We start from the raw sequence: 17,500 nt of genomic DNA, 5'->3' as shown, positions 1-17,500 counted from the left end.
CCGTTTTAACCGTTCCATGACCCCAAATCAGGCACCCGGCCATTCACACATTGGCGGAGTGATGAAATTCGGAGTAAAGCACATTTTCCAAGGACGCAACACCAGGCCGAAACAGAGCCTCGACATCAGATCACCGGCGGATGAGAAGTTAACTCCCCTAACTGGTTCGGCCACTGACGTACACGGTGCCTCTTGAAATAAATAATTACTAGTAATTATCCCCAGGCATAGGCCTACATACGACACTTTTTTTTTTTTAAATCCACAAGTGCACACACAACATTTTTCAAATAATTGGCAATTGGCCACATATGTACAAACGGCATTTTAAAAACAACACATCCAATACAATACATGCCAATGTCAGATGGAAAAAAAAAAAAGAGAACAAGAGAGGCAAGGCCTTCAAGACTCACTTGTGGCAAATTAAGTCCCCTAGCATTAATTACAGAGTAATTTCCCTTTTTTACTATCTGCACCAAAACGTTTGCAAAATAAAAAAAAAACTTCTATGCTTAGCAAAAGAAGTTCCTGTTTGAAATAAAAATGATATTAATGACTGCTCTTGTTGTTGTGTCAGAATATCAGATCAAAGTGCCAAGTTTAGAGAATACAAAAAATATAAATATAACAGTAAATGCAGTTTGCATATAATTAGGCTTCATTTTTTTTTTTTTTTTTTTGGTGCCCATCCCAGAGGTGCAATATTGTTTTAAACAAGATGACTGGAAAGAACTGAATTTTTCCTATTTTTATGCCTAATTTGATGTCAACTGACAAAGTATTTGCAGAGAAAATGTCAATGTAAAAGTTTACCACACACACACACACACACACACACACACACACAGAGAGAGAGAGAGAGAGAGAGAGAGAGAGAGAGAGACAGAGACAACCGAACACCAGGTTAAAACATAGACTCACTTTGTTTACACAAGTGAGTCAAAAAGATCATAAACGTAAAAACATGGGTAATTAAAAAGACAAAAACAACCATACTCTACTATAGAATTGACAAAGCTGATATTATAAATGAAGTAGAGACTTCCTTTTACCACATTCCTTTATTAATCTATCAATCAATAAATCACGATAATGATAAAAAGTGGGGGAGGGAGGGAGGGGGTGGAGAGAAGAAGATGATCAACAACAACAACAGCAGCGTGACGACAGATCATATCTCAGGACAAGTGAAGAGAAGGTATAACTGTCATCAAGATTTAATGGCATCAAATAAAAAATGTTGCGAGATTCATACAAGACGCCCAGGCCACGAACCACTGCCAATGGGAACTCAGGGGACATCAGTCTGTTGCAGGGATCGAGGCTTACCTCCCTTGGTTTCTTCTCAGTGTAACACTCTTTTTTTGTTGTTGTTGATGTTGTTGTTGTTGCTGCATATATTCCACATGATTGGGGTGGGTTGGTATATATATAAACCGAGGTCCCGTGTGCAGAATGCACTTAGAGCACTTAAAAAACAACAACAACAACAACAACAAAACACGGCAACAAAAGGGTTGTCCCTGGCAAAATTCTGTAGAAAAATCCACTTCGATCGGAAACAGAATTGCAGACAGAAAAAAACATAGAAGAAGAGTGGTACTCTCAGTGCAGTGACGCGTTCTCCCTGTGTGTGTGTGTGTGTGTGTGTGTGTGTGTGTGTGTGTGTGTGTGTGTGTGTGTGTGTGTGTGTGTCAATGTGTAACATATGAGAGTAAACATGCATGGCATAGGAGTGCATGAAATTGTACAGTTCTGAAAACACCACCATTTTTTTTCTTTTTTCTTTCTTTTCTGTTTTGCTTTGTTATGTTTTGTTTCAGTAAGTAAACAGAATGTTCATCAAATTCATTTTAACCTTTTGACGACCCTCCTGCGCCTGATTCACCATACCTTTCTTGCTTTTTTCAGGTCTGGATGCATAAATGGAAAGCAATACCTAAAAATTTGGCTTTACTTCACAGCAAACTTTTACAAAAGTTAATGGCGGCTTATGTTCCATCATTACATACATTACGTCTGTACTCAGAATGTGTGATTGGTTCAATAACCAGAAAATTATCACGTGTATCTTTCCGTTTCACAACGTACTCTGCTTGAAAAAAAAAATCGTTTTTGATTCCGGATGCATCCGTTGCATAAGATTTGGAGGGTGAAAAAAAAATATCGTCGTGCACAGTATAAAAGATTCACAGGTACACTTTTTATTTCGCCATGCATCTGATGTAAAAGAATTCACAGGTACTTTTTTTTTGTCTCGTCACGTATGTCGTATAAGCATTCACAGGCTTTAAAAAAAACAACAACTTATCACACACCTGTCATCACAAAGGCACTTAAAAAATATCGTCATGCATCTTTCATTAAAAAAAATCATTTTTTTTTATTGTTTGTTTGTTGTTGTTGTTGTTTTTTTTGTTGTTGTTGTTGTTTGTACAAAAAAAATTCACAGGTACTTTTTTTTCTCGTCACGCATCGGCTTCGGATCCACTCTGTTTACGCATACCCAGATTCACACACTCCACTGTTGGACGCCGTCCTTTCTCTGTCTCTGGACCTTGCATTTGGAATGAACTTCCTCTTTCGCTTCGTTAGGTCTCCGCACTCAGCTCTTTCAAGTCTGGCCTAAAAAAAAAACACAAAAAAAACCCCACCTCTTCACAAGATAGCCTAGCTCCCTCCCCTGCCTCTTCCTTGTCTTCAGTTTCTTCAGTTTTAGAGTTATGCACGCGTGTGAATGACTGGTGTGAAAGCGCTTTGATTTGTCTCTGCACAAGATTCACGGCGCCATATTATTATCATTATCATTATTATTATCTGTTGCATAGAAATGCAAAGGTGCATATTCATTATCTCGTCATTCATCTGTCATGCAAAAGTTCGCAGATGCTTCTTTCATCCCGTCACGCATCTGTCGTATAAGAATTGACAGGCACTTCTTTTTTCTTTTCTTTTTTTTTTATAGTCTCGTGATGCATCTGTCATATAACAAAAATCTTCTTTTTCTTAAGTTCATGTGTTTTTTGTTTGTTTTGGTCTCATCACGTATCTGTTATCTCAGTAAAAATTTACAGGCACTTTTTTTTTTCTCGTCACACATCTGTCACATATAAAAGTTGACAAGTACTTTTTTTCAAGTCATGTATCCATTGCATATTGAAAAAATTCACAGGTTATATATATATCATATCACGCTTCCTTCATATAAAAAATTGGCAGGTACATTTTTTCTTTATCTCATATTGCGAATCCATCGTATTGATAGGTACTCTTTTTTCTTTCTTTTTTTTCTTTTTTTTCTCATATCACGCAACTGTCGTGTCAAAAATTCACAGGTACATTTTGAAAAAAAAAAAAAAAAAACTCATCACGCATCTGTAGACGGTATAACACTTCACAGGCAGCCTACACCTGCGACTCGAGACGCACGTGCCACTTCAAAGTTTTCACGTGCATCATTCACCATTTCACGGCCTCGCCACACGGATTGTCTGCCAGCGATACTCGCCGCCTCTCCACCCACACTATTCACTCACACGCCCCCCTCGTCCGGGCCAGTCAAGGAACAGCAGCAGTCTTTGCTCGTGCACACGTGCCGAGGGTTGTCCAGCCTCTCGTCATACTCCATCGCTTCCCGACGAGCCCGAGGAAGCGGCTGGGGCTGGGGCTGAGGCTGAGGACGATCCGCTCCTGAAGGCTGCTGCTCAGGGCTGTCATCGCTCTCCGTCGGTTCCCGCCGGTGTAGTCCATCCCCGAAGAGGTCGATGGTAGACACGCTGGAAGCGGATGACGGACGCTGCTGCTGCAGCGGCTGTGGAGTGTGAGCTGTCCCGTGTAGGGCCGATCCTGGTGGTACTGTGGGTGTGGTCGTTTTGCCGGAAAGGGACACGGCGGAGATGGACGTCTCTGGCTTCTTGTCTCTTGCTACTCCGGGAAAAGCTGTGCTGTACGTGCCTGGAAGGGCGCTGCTACCCGGCCCCAGGACTGTTCCGTCACCGAGTGTCGAGAAAGCGTGAGCTACGTCACCAGGCTGGCTTGTGACGGTGGGATGGTGGTGGTGCGGCGTCTGCCTCGTGTCTTTTGAGGTGCTGAATCCACCATCACCACCACCACCACCACCACCATCACCACCACCACCAGCATGCGCTCCGTAACCATGCTGCAGCACGTGACTGCTGGTAGTTGTGGTAGGCTGACGGTGTTGTTCGAATTCCTTGGCGGCTGGCACGTGCGAGGCGGGGCACTGTCTTTGCGCAGCCACCTTGGACAGAGCGTGTTCCTGGTCCCGCGTCGCTGTTGATGTGTGTGGGACAGCGCCTGGCCGCCAGGCTGGCACTGAGGACTGTGGCGCTCTTGAGGGCTGACAGCCAGGCACACCGACACCCCCTGGCACTGCCTCAGGGAGGTCTGACGGGCGTGTCCCTGGAGGAAAGGGGTGGAGCGACTGTATGACGCTCTGCGGCTTGTCCCCTTTCGGAACTCCTTGTGACCGGAGTGATGACTCCGCTTGTTGATTGTGAAACCGAGACAGTCTGTCCGCCTGATCTTTCAGGTGCATCAACAGCTGCCACGGTTCTCCGCTCACCTGCTGCCGCTGCATGGAGGGTCCTCCTCCGGGGGGCTCGGACGTGGGAAACGAAGCCAGGGAATTCACCATCCTCCTTTGCTCGGGCGTTGCGGAGGGCGGTAAGACCGCCCTCAGTTCTCGTGCGCACGTCACCACCACCTCCTCCAACGTGGGCGGAGGTGCGGGAGATGTCCCGGGCGTTTGGTGGAGGGGAACGATGGGCGTGGCTTGCGGGAGGAGGGGTGGGGAGGGATGATGATGTGGTGGTGGAGGAGAAAGGGCGCTCGACCCAAAGGGCATGCGTGGAGAGTCTGACGAGGGCAACCCGGAGTGCGGGAGCTGAGGCGGCCACCTGGGGATGTCACCGAAACCGAACCCGCACGTTTCCTGGCTGTCCTGGTCCCGGGCTGTCTCTTGCAGAGGTTGGATCTCCATGATCCTTCCAGGCAGGGTGGACAACTCTTGCTGACGCCCTCCTGCCCCACCACCCCTCCCCTCTCCTGCAGAGTCCTGGCTTCCAACGGACATGGCCTCGTTGCTGCTGCTGCTACTGCCGCCGCGGCCGCTGCTGGAGGAGGAGGAGGGGGGTTCGGAGCTGGTGAAGGAACAGGAAGAGTGTCGGTGGTCGCTCACCCTGCCGCCCTGACGCGCCTGTGACGACGCGGCGAAGCGTTGATCCGCGTCACGCGTCAAGAACGGGGCTTCAGGATCACCGGCTCCCTCTCTGTTGTCGGCTGCAGCGCTTTCTTCCTCAGCCACAGAGGAGGCGCGCTTCAGAAGACGATCGATCACTTGCTGAAGCTGTTGGTTCTCCTCGCCGCCTCCTCCTCCTCCTCCACCTCCACCTCCTCCTCCCCCAGCCTTCCATCCACGGGTAGGACAGGGCCTCGTTGGAGAGGAGGACGACTGGTTGTGGTGGTGGGGATGGTGGTGGGCGTGGGGGTGGGGGTGGGAGCTCGGCACCCCTCCCGTCGCTGCTGTCAGGCCGTAGGGCATGGGTACCCGAGGAGGGTTAAGAAGAGGAGGCTGCTGGCAGAGGGTGGTGCCGGGCTGGGGCTGGCTGGGCAAGGACAGGCGAAGCACGTCCCTCAAGGCCGGGGATTCCCACAGCGCCGTCAGCCCTGCCCTGTGCTCCCTCTGACTCGCCTCCATCTCCTCCCACAAGGACAGCGTGTCCTCGTTGGTGGACAGGTAGCCGCACAGTTGGCACGTGGAGACCGTCTGGGAGGTGACAGCCTCCTTCTGGTGCCGGCTGAAGCCGCTCTGTATCAGGGCCACGGTGCTATCGATGATGGACCGCTCCACCATAAGCTGCGCGGAGCTGTCGCCTTTGAACCTCAAGGCCCGCTGAAACGCATACAGACGCACACACACACACACACACACGTGCGCACGCACGCACACACACACACACACACACACACACACACACATACAGCAGACATACAAAGAAGTCATAATTATACACACCGCCGAACAGTTCAAACAAGACATACAAACATCAACCTACAGTTTAAAAAGACATACACACATCAACTTAAAGTTCCAAACAAGACATACAAACATCAAGCTAAAAGTTCCAAACAAGACATACAAACATCAAGCTAAAAGTTCCAAACAAGACATACAAACATCAACCTAAAAGTTCCAAACAAGACATACAAACATCAACCTAAAAGTTCCAAACAAGACATACAAACATTGAGCTAAAAGTTCCAAACAAGACATACAAACATCAACCTAAAAGTTCCAAACAAGACATACAAACATCAACCTAAAGTTCCAAACAAGACATACAAACATCAACCTTTAAAAAGACATATACACATCAACTTAAAGTTCCAAACAAGACATACCAACATCGAGCTAAAAGTTCCAAACAAGACATACAAACATCAAGCTAAAAGTTCCAAACAAGACATACAAACATCAACCTAAAAGTTGCAAACAAGACATACAAGCATCGAGCTAAACGTTCCATACAAGGCATATAAACATCAACCTTAAAATTCCAAACAAGACATACAAACATCAACCTTAAAGTTCCAAACAAGACATACAAACATCCAGCTAAATGTTCCAAACAAGACATACAAATATCGAGCTAAAAGTTCCAAACAAGACATACAAACATCAACCTAAAGTTCCAGACAAGACATACGAGCAACAACTGCCAAATATATATATATATATATATATATATATATATATATATATATATATATATATATATATATATATATATATATATATATATAATGTTTGTTTGTTTGTTTTGTTTCGGGTCAACAGATATATTCAATTTTGTTCTTTTCTTTCTTTCTTTCTTTTTTTTTTCTTTTTTTTTTTTACATCACAAAAATAAATAACGAGTTTCTGTTTTGAATTGTTTTGTTTTGGGTCAAAATAAACAACGAGTTTCTGTTTTGAATTGTTTTGTTTTGGGTCAACAGACATATTCAATTTTGTTCTTTTTTTAAACATCACAACAACAACAACAAGAACAAAAACCATGTTTCTTTTTTTTTTTTTTTTTTTTTTTTTTTTTGTATTGTTTTGTTTTGCTTTAGTCTTTTTGGGTGAACAGACGTTTGTCGTTTCTGTACGGCCACAGACCTGCTGAACCATCAGCAGCAGAGGCAGGGCGGTGTCCCTGGACCAGCCCTCCATGTGGACCCTGTGCTGGACAGCCTTCATCAGAACCACCAGACCGGCGTCGCTCAGGTCCTCCCCGGACTTCTCCGACAGCTCGCACACCTGCAGCACATTTTGAACACACCTGTGGCACACCTGCAGCACATTTTGAACACACCTGTGGCACACCTGCAGCACATTTTGAACACACCTGTGGCACACCTGCAGCACATGTGGAGTGATGGCCTAGAGGTAACGCGTCCGCCTAGGAAGCGAGAGAATCTTGAGTGTGCTGGTTCGAATCACGGCTCAGCCGCCGATATTTTCTCCCCCTCCTCCACTAGACCTTGAGTGGTGGTCTGGACGCTAGTCATTCGGATGAGACGATAAACCGAGGTCCCGTCTGCAGCATGCACTTAGCGCACGTAAAAAAAAAAAAAAAAACCCACGGCAACAAAAGGGTTGTTCCTGGCAAAATTATGTAGAAAAATCCACTTCGATAGGAAAGACAAATAAAACTGCACGCAGGAAAAAATACAAAAAAAATGGGTGGCGCTGTAGTGTAGCGACGCGCTCTCCCTGGGGAGAGCAGCCTGAATTTCACACAGAGAAATCTGTTGTGATAAAAAGAAATACAAATACAAATACAAAAATTTTGAACACACCTGTGGTACACCTGCAGCACATTTTGAACACACATGTGGCACACCTGCAGCACATTTTGAACACACCTGTAGCACACCTGCAGCACATTTTGAACACACCTGTGGCACACCTGCAGCACATTTTGAACACACCTGTGGCACACCTGCAGCACATTTTGAACACACCTGTAGCACACCTGCAGCACATTTTGAACACACCTGCAGCACATTTTGAACACACCTGTAGCACACCTGCAGCACATTTTGAACACACCTGTGGCACACCTGCAGCACATTTTGAACACACCTGTAGCACACCTGCAGCACATTTTGAACACACCTGTGGCACACCTGCAGCACATTTTGAACACACCTGTGGCACACCTGCAGCACATTTTGAACACACCTGTGGCACACCTGCAGCACATTTTGAACACACCTGTAGCACACCTGCAGCACATTTTGAACACACCTGTGGCACACCTGCAGCACATTTTGAACACACCTGTGGCACACCTGCAGCACATTTTGAACACACATGTGGCACACCTGCAGCACATTTTGAACACACCTGTAGCACACCTGCAGCACATTTTGAACACACCTGTGGCACACCTGCAGCACATTTTGAACACACCTGTAGCACACCTGCAGCACACACCTGCAGCATATTTTAAACACACCAGCATCACACTGAACACACCAGCAGCATATTGCACACACCTGCAGCACTTTAAAAACACACCTGTAACACATCAAACACACCTATAGCACAACGACCTCGGCACTCATACCATTAAACACACCTGTAGTACATTAAACACACCTGCAGCTCAACGACCTCAGCACCATTACCACTGAACACACCTGCAGCACATTAAACAAACCTGTAGCACATTAAACACACTTTAAAACACACCTGTAGCATATTAAATAAACCTGAGGCACATTAAACACACCTGTAGCACATTAAACAAACCTGAGGCACATTAAACACACCTTAAAACACACACCTGTAGCACGTTAAACAAACCTGAGGCACATTAAACACACCTTAAAACACACACCTGTAGCACGTTAAACAAACCTGAGGCACATTCAACACACCTTAAAACACACACCTGTAGCACATTAAACACACCTTAAAACACACACCTGTAGCACATTAAACACACACCTGTAGCACATTAAACACACACCTGTAGCACATTAAACAAACCTGAGGCACAGTAAACACACCTGTAGCACATTCAACACACCTTTAAGCACATTAAACACACCTTAAAACACACACCTGTAGCACATTAAACAAACCTGAGGCACAGTAAACACACCTGTAGCACATTCAACACACCTTAAAACACACACCTGTAGCACATTCAACACACCTTAAAACACACACCTGTAGCACATTCAACACACCTTAAAACACACACCTGTAGCACATTCAACACACCTTAAAACACACACCTGTAGCACATTAAACACACCTTAAAACACACGCCTGTAGCACATTCAACACACCTTAAAACACACACCTGTAGCACATTCAACACACCTTAAAACACACACCTGTAGCACATTCAACACACCTTAAAACACACACCTGTAGCACATTCAACACACCTTAAAACACACACCTGTAGCACATTCAACACACCTTAAAACACACGCCTGTAGCACATTCAACACACCTTAAAACACACGCCTGTAGCACATTCAACACACCTTAAAACACACACCTGTAGCACATTAAACACACCTTAAAACACACACCTGTAGCACATTAAACACACCTTAAAACACACACCTGTAGCACATTAAACAAACCACCTGCAGCACATTAAACACACGTATGGCACAATGACCTCGGCTCGGCACCATTACCATTAAACACGACACCACGACTCATTCCGAGTCCCCCGCAAACCCCCCTCCCTCCACCACCCACCCCCCACACACCCCACCCCACACATGCCCCATACACACAGCCCCCACCCCCCCACCCCCCTCCCCCCACGGGTTCACCCTGGCCACGCTCCACCTATAGATAGGAACATACCTCTCTCAGGTACTCTCGGGTCTGTCTGACGTCACGAAGGGGCTTGGTGATGTACAGGTGCGCCATGCACAGCGCCACCTTGCCTCTGACGTCATGTCCCGGCGTGCACCGCTCGTACACGCGGGCGGCCTCCGCAATGTGGCGCTCCGCACGTGCATAGTCTCCCCTGAGCGACGGAAGTATGGCGGCCAGCCGTTTCGTCCGTATTTTGGTTGTTTTTTTTTTTTGGAAAGGGTGTGTGTAGGGGCGGTGAGGGGGGAAGGGGGGGGCGGGGGGTTAGGGTGGTGGTAGTGGTGGTGACGGGGAGCGATGGGTGGTGGGGAGGGGGGTGAGGGGGGGGAGAAAGGTTGAGGGAAGGAGAAGAGAAGAAGGCATAAAAGGATTTGAAATCATATTCAAGAAACACACACAGATATACACAGACGCAACGCACACACTCCCACACACTGCACACGCACGCACGCACACATACACACACACACAGGCGCGCTCATACACACACTCACGCACGCACGCACGCACGCACACACACACACATACACACTCACGCGCGCGCGCACAGCACAAAAGTATTTTATATCGTATTCAAGAAACACACAGACATACACAGATACACGCACGCACATATATAGACACACGCGCGCGAATGCACACACTCACGCACGTACGCACACACACACACACACACACACACACAGGGAGAGAGAGAGAGAGAGAGAAAATAACATGACATTAATTGTATTGAAATGACAATAAAAACAACACCAACCACAAAATATGACTGCCACCACTGCCACAACAAATGATGATAATGACACTGATGACACTAATAATGATAACAATGAAAAGTAATACTAATCGGTGAAAGCTTACAGATCCCATAACCTTTTGAAGCCATACATGAGCAGTGAATCTATATTCACTCCATACGAACGGCGAAAGAGACGACGTTAACTGCGTTTCACCCCAATTACCATCATCAAAATATTGCAAGCGGAAGGCTCTTATACTGAAGAGGTGAATGTTGACAAAGAATACCACAATTCTGACGACGAAAGCAAAAGGTTGGGTCATTGAGACACCCACTGGACATCCGAGGGGTCTGTGTAGAGGAGAAAAGAGGACTGGCCGTACTGAGTGAGTTAATTAACCTTCCGCGTCTGAAGTCAGTCAAGTGATGGGCTGGTGGTAACGCGTCCGCCTTGGAAGCGAGAGAGAACCTGAGCGCACTGGTTCGAATCACGGCTCAGTAGCCAGTATTTTCTTCCGTTCCACAAGTCCTTGAGTGGTGGTCTGGACTCTAGTCATTCGGATGAGACGATAAACCGAGGTCCCGTGTGCAGCATGCACTTCAGTAGCGCACGTGAAAGAACCTATGACAACAACAGGGTTGTCCCTGGCAAAAGTTATGTAGCAAAATACACTTTGATAATTATGAAAAACAAATCGCAGATAGAAAAAAAAAGAAAAAAGGGTGACGCTCTCAGTGTAGCGACGCGCTCTCCCTGGGGAGAGCAGCCCGTATTTCACACAGAGAAATCTGTCAAGACAAAAGAGTAATTCAACTCAATACAACGCAACTGTACCAATAGCAAAAATAACAAAAGCAATATCAGCATGCCCTGTGTGTGTCCTTACATTTGCATGGACACCTGCCCAATGTGCTGCTCCGTCAAAGCGGTGTGGTAATGCCACCTGTTCTCCCGCTTACGTATGGCGGCTGCCTCTTCCAGGTACACCAAAGCCGTGGCTGCAAGCAGAACTCACAACTCAGAACCTTTAAATACACCTGGAGCCAGTTTGCATTGCTCGGACGGAAGAGCCCAGTATGGTCGTAACCCGCTTACTAACTGTGTGTAGTATGGAACTAGTTGGAGATAATAAAGTTATTCTTATCTTATCTTGTCTGACCAATGGCTGTAGTTCGGTCAACGTAGGCGTTTAGTCACGTGTAACTGTCGAAAAGTTAGAACCAAGCAATGCAATTGGCTGCTGTATTTAGAGGGTTTTTTTCTTCCAAATTTCACCCACATTTTTACCCTCATTTGCCCAGTTTCCCCCAACCCTCCATTCATCCACATCTCCCACCCCTTCTAACCGATAATACTCAGATGTATTCATAAATACTTTAACAAAATGTCTTCAATCACCGATATATGTGACGGGACATTAAACAAAATTCCTCCTTCCTCCTCCTGGCTGCTTGGCCTTGGGGTACTACACTCATTGAGGTCTGGGAATGGGAAGAGATCTCCTCCTCCTCCTTCCTCCTTCTTCTTCTTCGTCCTCCTCCTTCTTCCTCTTCCTCCTCCTCCTCCTCCTTCTTCTTCTTCTTCTTCTCCTCCTCCTTCTTTTTCTCCTTCTTCTTCTTCGTCCTCCTCCTCCTCCTCCTCCTTCTTCTTCTTCTTCTTCTTCTTCGTCCTCCTCCTCCTCCTTCTTCTTCTTCGTCGTCCTCCTCCTCCTCCTTCTTCTTCTTCTTCTTCTTCTTCTTCTTCTCCTCCTCCTCCTCCTTCTCCTCCTCCTCCTTCTTCTTCTTCTTCTTCTGCGTTCGTGGGCTGCAACTCCCACGTCCACTCGTATATACGCGAGTGGGCTTTTACGTGTATGACCGTTTTTACCCCGCCATGTAGGCAGCCATACTCCGTTTTCGGGGGTGTGCATGCTGGGAATGTTCTTGTTTCCGTAACCCACCGAACGCTGACATGGATTACAGGATCTTTAACGTGCGTATTTGATCTTCTGCTTGCGAAAACAGACGAAGAGGGTTCAGGCACTAAGCAGGTCTGCACATATGTTGACCTGGGAGATCGGGAAAAATCTCCACCATTTACCCACCAGGCGCCGTCACCGTGATTTGAACCCGGGACCCTCAGATTGAAAGTCCAACGCTTTAACCACTCGGCTATTGCGCCCGTCGATCAAAACTTCTCCCTCTCGTTCGTCAGATGGACACCCCAGTCTTCATGATGGAAGGCAGCTGTTCTCTGCAGGTCCTCCAGTTTCAGTTTCAGTTTCAGTAGCTCAAGGAGGCGTCACTGCATTCGGACAAATCCATATGCGCTACACCACATCTGCCAAGCAGATGCCTGACCAGCAGCGTAACCCAATGCGCTTAGTCAGGCCTTGAGAAAAAAATAAATAAATAAGTAATAAAATAAAATAAAATAATAATAATAGATAAATACATAAACAAGAACTACTACTACTAATAATAATATGTATAAGGCGCAAAAACTTGATGAAGTCAACTATAGGTGTACAAAAAATAAATAAATAAATAAATAAATAATAATATAAGCCGTAGAGCTTCCCGGGTCACTGGAGTTGGGTCATGGTTCCAGTACGTCTTCCTGAGCTCCTCATGGAGGGGGAAAGGACTGCAGCAGGTGATCTGTTGTCTGTCTGGCAGGCTGTCTGTCAGTCAGTCCCACAGGGGCACCGGTGCGGAATTGGTGTGTATGACAGCCAGTCCTCTCTTCTCCTCTACACAGACCCCTCGGATGTCCAGTGGGTGTCTCAATGACCCAACCTTTAGCTTCCGTCGTCAGAACTGTGGTATTCTTGGTCAACAGTCACCTCTTCAGTATAAGAGCTTTTCCGCTTGCAATAGTTTGATGATGGTAATTGGGATGAAACGCTGTTAACGTCGTCTCTTTCGCCGTTCGTATGGAAAGAGTTAGGCGGTCGTTGTGGCCAGACCCGAGTCTGAAACACTTGACACCTGTTCTGGTCCTGCCTAGTCGACAGGTAGAAAGGGTCTGTACCTTTCGTGGCGTTGGCGTCATCATTGTCTTTTTTATTTATTTATTTATTTATTTATTTATTTTTTATTATTATTATTTTTTTTGTACGCTTACAGTTGACTTCATCAATTTTTTGTGCCTTATAAATATTATTATTATTAGAACTAGTGTGTTTTTTGTTGTTGTTTTTTATGAATTTATCTATTATTTATTCATTCATTTACTTATTTATTTTTATTTTATTTATTTATTTTGTTTGTTTGTTTTGTTTTGTTTTGTTATTTTATTTTATTTTATTTTATTATTTTTTTCTCAAGGCCTGACTAAGCGCGTTGGGTTATGCTGCTGGTCAGGCATCTGCTTGGCAGATGTGGTCGGTGTAGAATTATATGGATTTGTCAGAACGCAGTGACGCCTCCTTGAGCGACTGATACTGATACTGGTAAAGATACTGGTACTAATACTGATACTGATACTGGTACTGGTACTGGTACTGATACTGATACTGATACTGAATACTGTGGTGTGGGATGCTGTTGTATCCACCTCTTCTGTTGGTTTGGCATCGATGGTGATCAAAACGGAAGTTCGCTGATGCGCATCTGGTTTACCAAAGGAGTTGACATTGGAGATCACGCTATCATGCTACATTTCATGCTGTATGTATTATGTATTTCTTTTTTTTTTTCTTTTCAAGCACCCCCCCTCACCTCTCCCCCACGCCCCCAACAAGAGACATGTAACAGAATTCCTGACAACCTCCGAAATCCGGACTCCCTTGCGTCTTTTTAATCTACACACACACATCCCACACCCCCACACCCACATCCCCACACCCCCACACACCGTAGTCCTTCCGGCGGCTGTACTGCATGCCCACGTTGTTGAGGGCCACCACCATGTCTCCAGGAGCCACGGAGGAGTAGCGTCTCCGCTCCACCAGGGACTGGGTGTAGTAGTGCAGGGCCAGGTCCTGGTTCTCCTCGCCTGTATACCACACACAGCGTTGATACACGTGGTATAAAAAAATATATTAAAAAATACCACAAAATCAATCAAGGAAAGGAAAGAGAAGGAAAGGAAAGAGAAGAGAAGGAGAGGAAAGAGAAGAGAAGGAAAGAGAAAGAGAAGGAAAGAGAAAGAGAAAGAAAGAGAAGGAAAGATAAGGAAAGGAAAGAGAAAGAGAAGGAAAGAGAAAGAGAAGGAAAGAGAAGGAAAGGAAAGAGAAGGAAAGAGGAAAGAGAAGGAAAGAAAAGAGAAGGAAAGGAAAGAGAAGGAAAGAGAAGAGAAGGAAAGAGAAAGAGAAGGAAAGAGAAAGAGAAGGAAATAGGAAAGAGAAGGAAAGAGAAGAGAAGGAAAGAGAAGAGAAGGAAAGAGAAGAGAAGGAAAGAGAAAGAAGGGAAGAGGGAAAAGAAGGAAAGAGAAGGAAAGAGAAAGAAAAAGAAGAGGAAAAAGAAGGAAAGAGAAGGAAAGGAAAGAGAGGGAAAGAGAAGGAAAGAGAAAGAGAAGGAAGGAGGAAAGAGAAAGAGAGGAAAGGGAAGGAGAGGAAGACTCACTTCGCTCATAGACCAGCCCCAGACTGTTGAGGAGGATGGGTCTGTCCGGGTGGTGTGTGGGGTGGATGGGCTGGGGGGCGGCGGAGTAGGGGGAGGGGGAAGGAGCGAGAAGGAGAGGAAAGAGAAGGAAAAGGGAAGGAGAGGAAAGAAAAGAGAAGGAAAGGAAAGAGAAGGAGAGGAAAGAGAAGGAGAGGAGAGGAAAGGAGAGGAAAGAGAAGGGAAGGAAAGAGAAGGAGAGGAAAGGAAAGAGAAGGAGAGGAAAGAGAAGGAAAGAGGAAAGAGAAAGAGAGGAAAGAGAAGGAAAGGTAGACTCACTTCGCTGATAGACCAGCCCCAGACTGTTGAGGAGGATGGGCCTGTCCGGGTGGTGTGTGGGGTGGATGGGCTGGGGGGCGGCGGAGTAGGGGGAGGGGGAAGGGGCGAGAAGGAGAGGAAAAAGAAAGAGAAGGAAAGGGAAGGAGAGGAAAGGAAAGAGAAGGAGAGGAAAGAGAAGGAAAGATAAGGAGAGGAAAGGAGAGGAAAGAGAAGGAAAGAGAAGGAAAGGAAAGAGAAGGAAAAGAAAGAAAGAGAAAGAAGGGAAGAGGGAAAAGAAGGAAAGAGAAGGAATGAGAAAGAAAAAGAAGAGGAAAAAGAAGGAAAGAGAAGGAAAGGAAAGAGAAAGAGAAGGAGAGGAAAGAGAAAGAGAAGGAAAGAGGAAAGAGAAAGAGAGGAAAGGGAAGGAGAGGAAGACTCACTTCGCTCATAGACCAGCCCCAGACTGTTGAGGAGGATGGGCCTGTCCGGGTGGTGTGTGGGGTGGATGGGCTGGGGGGCGGCGGAGTAGGGGGAGGGGGAAGGGGCGAGAAGGAGAGGAAAAAGAAAGAGAAGGAAAGGGAAGGAGAGGAAAGAGAAGGAAAGAGAAGGAGAGGAAAGAGAAGGAAAGGAGAGGAAAGAGAAGGAGAGGAAAGAGAAGGAAAAGAAAGAGAAAGAGAGGGAAAAGAAAGAGAATAGAAGGAAGGAGAAGGAAAGGAAAGAGAAGAGAAGGAAAGAGAAAGAGAAGAGAAGGAAAGAGAAGAGAAGGAGAGGAAAGAGAAGGAGAGGAAAGGAGAGGAAAGAGAAGGAAAGGAAAGAGAAGGAGAGGAAAAAGGAGAGGAAAGAGAAGGAAAGAGAAGGAGAGGAAAGAGAAGGAGAGGAAGACTCACTTCGCTCGTAGACCAGCCCCAGACTGTTGAGGAGGATGGAAAGGAAAGGAAAGAGAAGGAAAGGAAAGAGAAGGAAAGAGGAAAGAGGAAAGGGAAGGAGAGGAAGACTCACTTCGCTCGTAGACCAGCCCCAGGAGAGGAAAGAAAAGAGAAGGAGAGGAAAGAGGAGAGGAAAGAGAAGGAGAGGAAAGAGGAGAGGAAAGAGAAGGAGAGGAAAGAAAAAGAGAAGGAGAGGAGAGGAAAGAGAAGGAAAGAGAAAGAAAAAGAAGAGGAAAAAGAAGGAAAGGAAAGAGAGTGAAAGAGAAGGAGAGGAAAGAGAAAGAGAAGGAAAGAGGAAAGAGAAGGAGAGGAAAGAGAAGGAGAGGAAGACTCACTTCGCTGATAGACCAGCCCCAGACTGTTGAGGAGGATGGGCCTGTCCGGGTGGTGTGTGGGGTGGATGGGCTGGGGGGCGGCGGAGTAGGGGGAGGGGGAAGGGGCGAGAAGGAGAGGAAAGAGAAGGAAAAGGAAAGGGAAGGAAAGGAAAGAGAAGGAAAGGAAAGAGAAGGAGAGGAAAGAGAAGGAAAGGATAGGAAAGAGAAGGAGAGGAAAGAGAAGAGAAGGAAAGAGAAGGAGAGGAAAGAGAAGGAAAGGAAAGAGAAGAGAAGGAAAGGAAAGAGAAGGAAAGAGGAAAGGGAAGGAAAGGAAAGAGAAGAGAAGGAAAGAGAAGGAAAGAGAAAGAGAAGAGAAGGAAAGAGAAAGAGAAGAGAAGGAAAGAGAAGGAAAGGAAAGAGAAGAGAAGGAAAGGAAAGAGAAGGAAAGAGAAGGAAAGGAAAGAGGAAAGAGAAGGAAGGGAAAGAGAAGAGAAGAGAAGGAAAGAGAAGGAAAGGAAAGAGAAGGAAAGGAAAGAGAAAGAGAAGAGAAGGAGAGGAAAGAGAAGGAAAGGAAAGAGAAGGAAAGGAAAGAGAAGGAAAGAGGAAAGAGAAGGAAAGAGGAAAGAGAAGGAAAGGTAGACTCACTTCGCTCATAGACCAGCCCCAGACTGTTGAGGAGGACGGGCCTGTCCGGGTGGTGTGTGGGGTGGATGGGCTGGGGGGCGGCGGAGTAGGGGGAGGGGGAAGGGGCGAGAAG

At 46.2% G+C, this 17,500-nt stretch overlaps 1 protein-coding gene across 2 annotated transcripts in view; it reads right to left on the bottom strand.

The window, feature by feature from the left end:
- LOC143276174 (uncharacterized) overlaps positions 1 to 17,500 on the bottom strand; it is a 68,873-nt gene that overhangs the window by 255 nt on the left and 51,118 nt on the right. For both annotated transcript variants that reach the window (XM_076580597.1, XM_076580599.1), the window contains exons 10-14: positions 14,500 to 14,640; positions 11,549 to 11,660; positions 9,911 to 10,076; positions 7,187 to 7,327; positions 1 to 5,917 (exon numbers count right to left, since the gene is read on the bottom strand). The exon at positions 1 to 5,917 is cut by the window's left edge and continues 255 nt beyond it. In XM_076580597.1, the coding sequence (XP_076436712.1) occupies positions 3,536 to 5,917; positions 7,187 to 7,327; positions 9,911 to 10,076; positions 11,549 to 11,660; positions 14,500 to 14,640 (2,942 nt within the window). In that variant the 3' untranslated portion in view covers positions 1 to 3,535. The remainder of the gene's footprint in view (positions 5,918 to 7,186; positions 7,328 to 9,910; positions 10,077 to 11,548; positions 11,661 to 14,499; positions 14,641 to 17,500) is intronic.

Source organism: Babylonia areolata, chromosome 31 (assembly GCF_041734735.1).
Source record: "Babylonia areolata isolate BAREFJ2019XMU chromosome 31, ASM4173473v1, whole genome shotgun sequence".
In the NCBI taxonomy this organism is placed as follows: Eukaryota; Metazoa; Mollusca; class Gastropoda; order Neogastropoda; family Buccinidae; genus Babylonia; species Babylonia areolata.
This window is presented reverse-complemented; position numbering and strand designations above follow the sequence as displayed.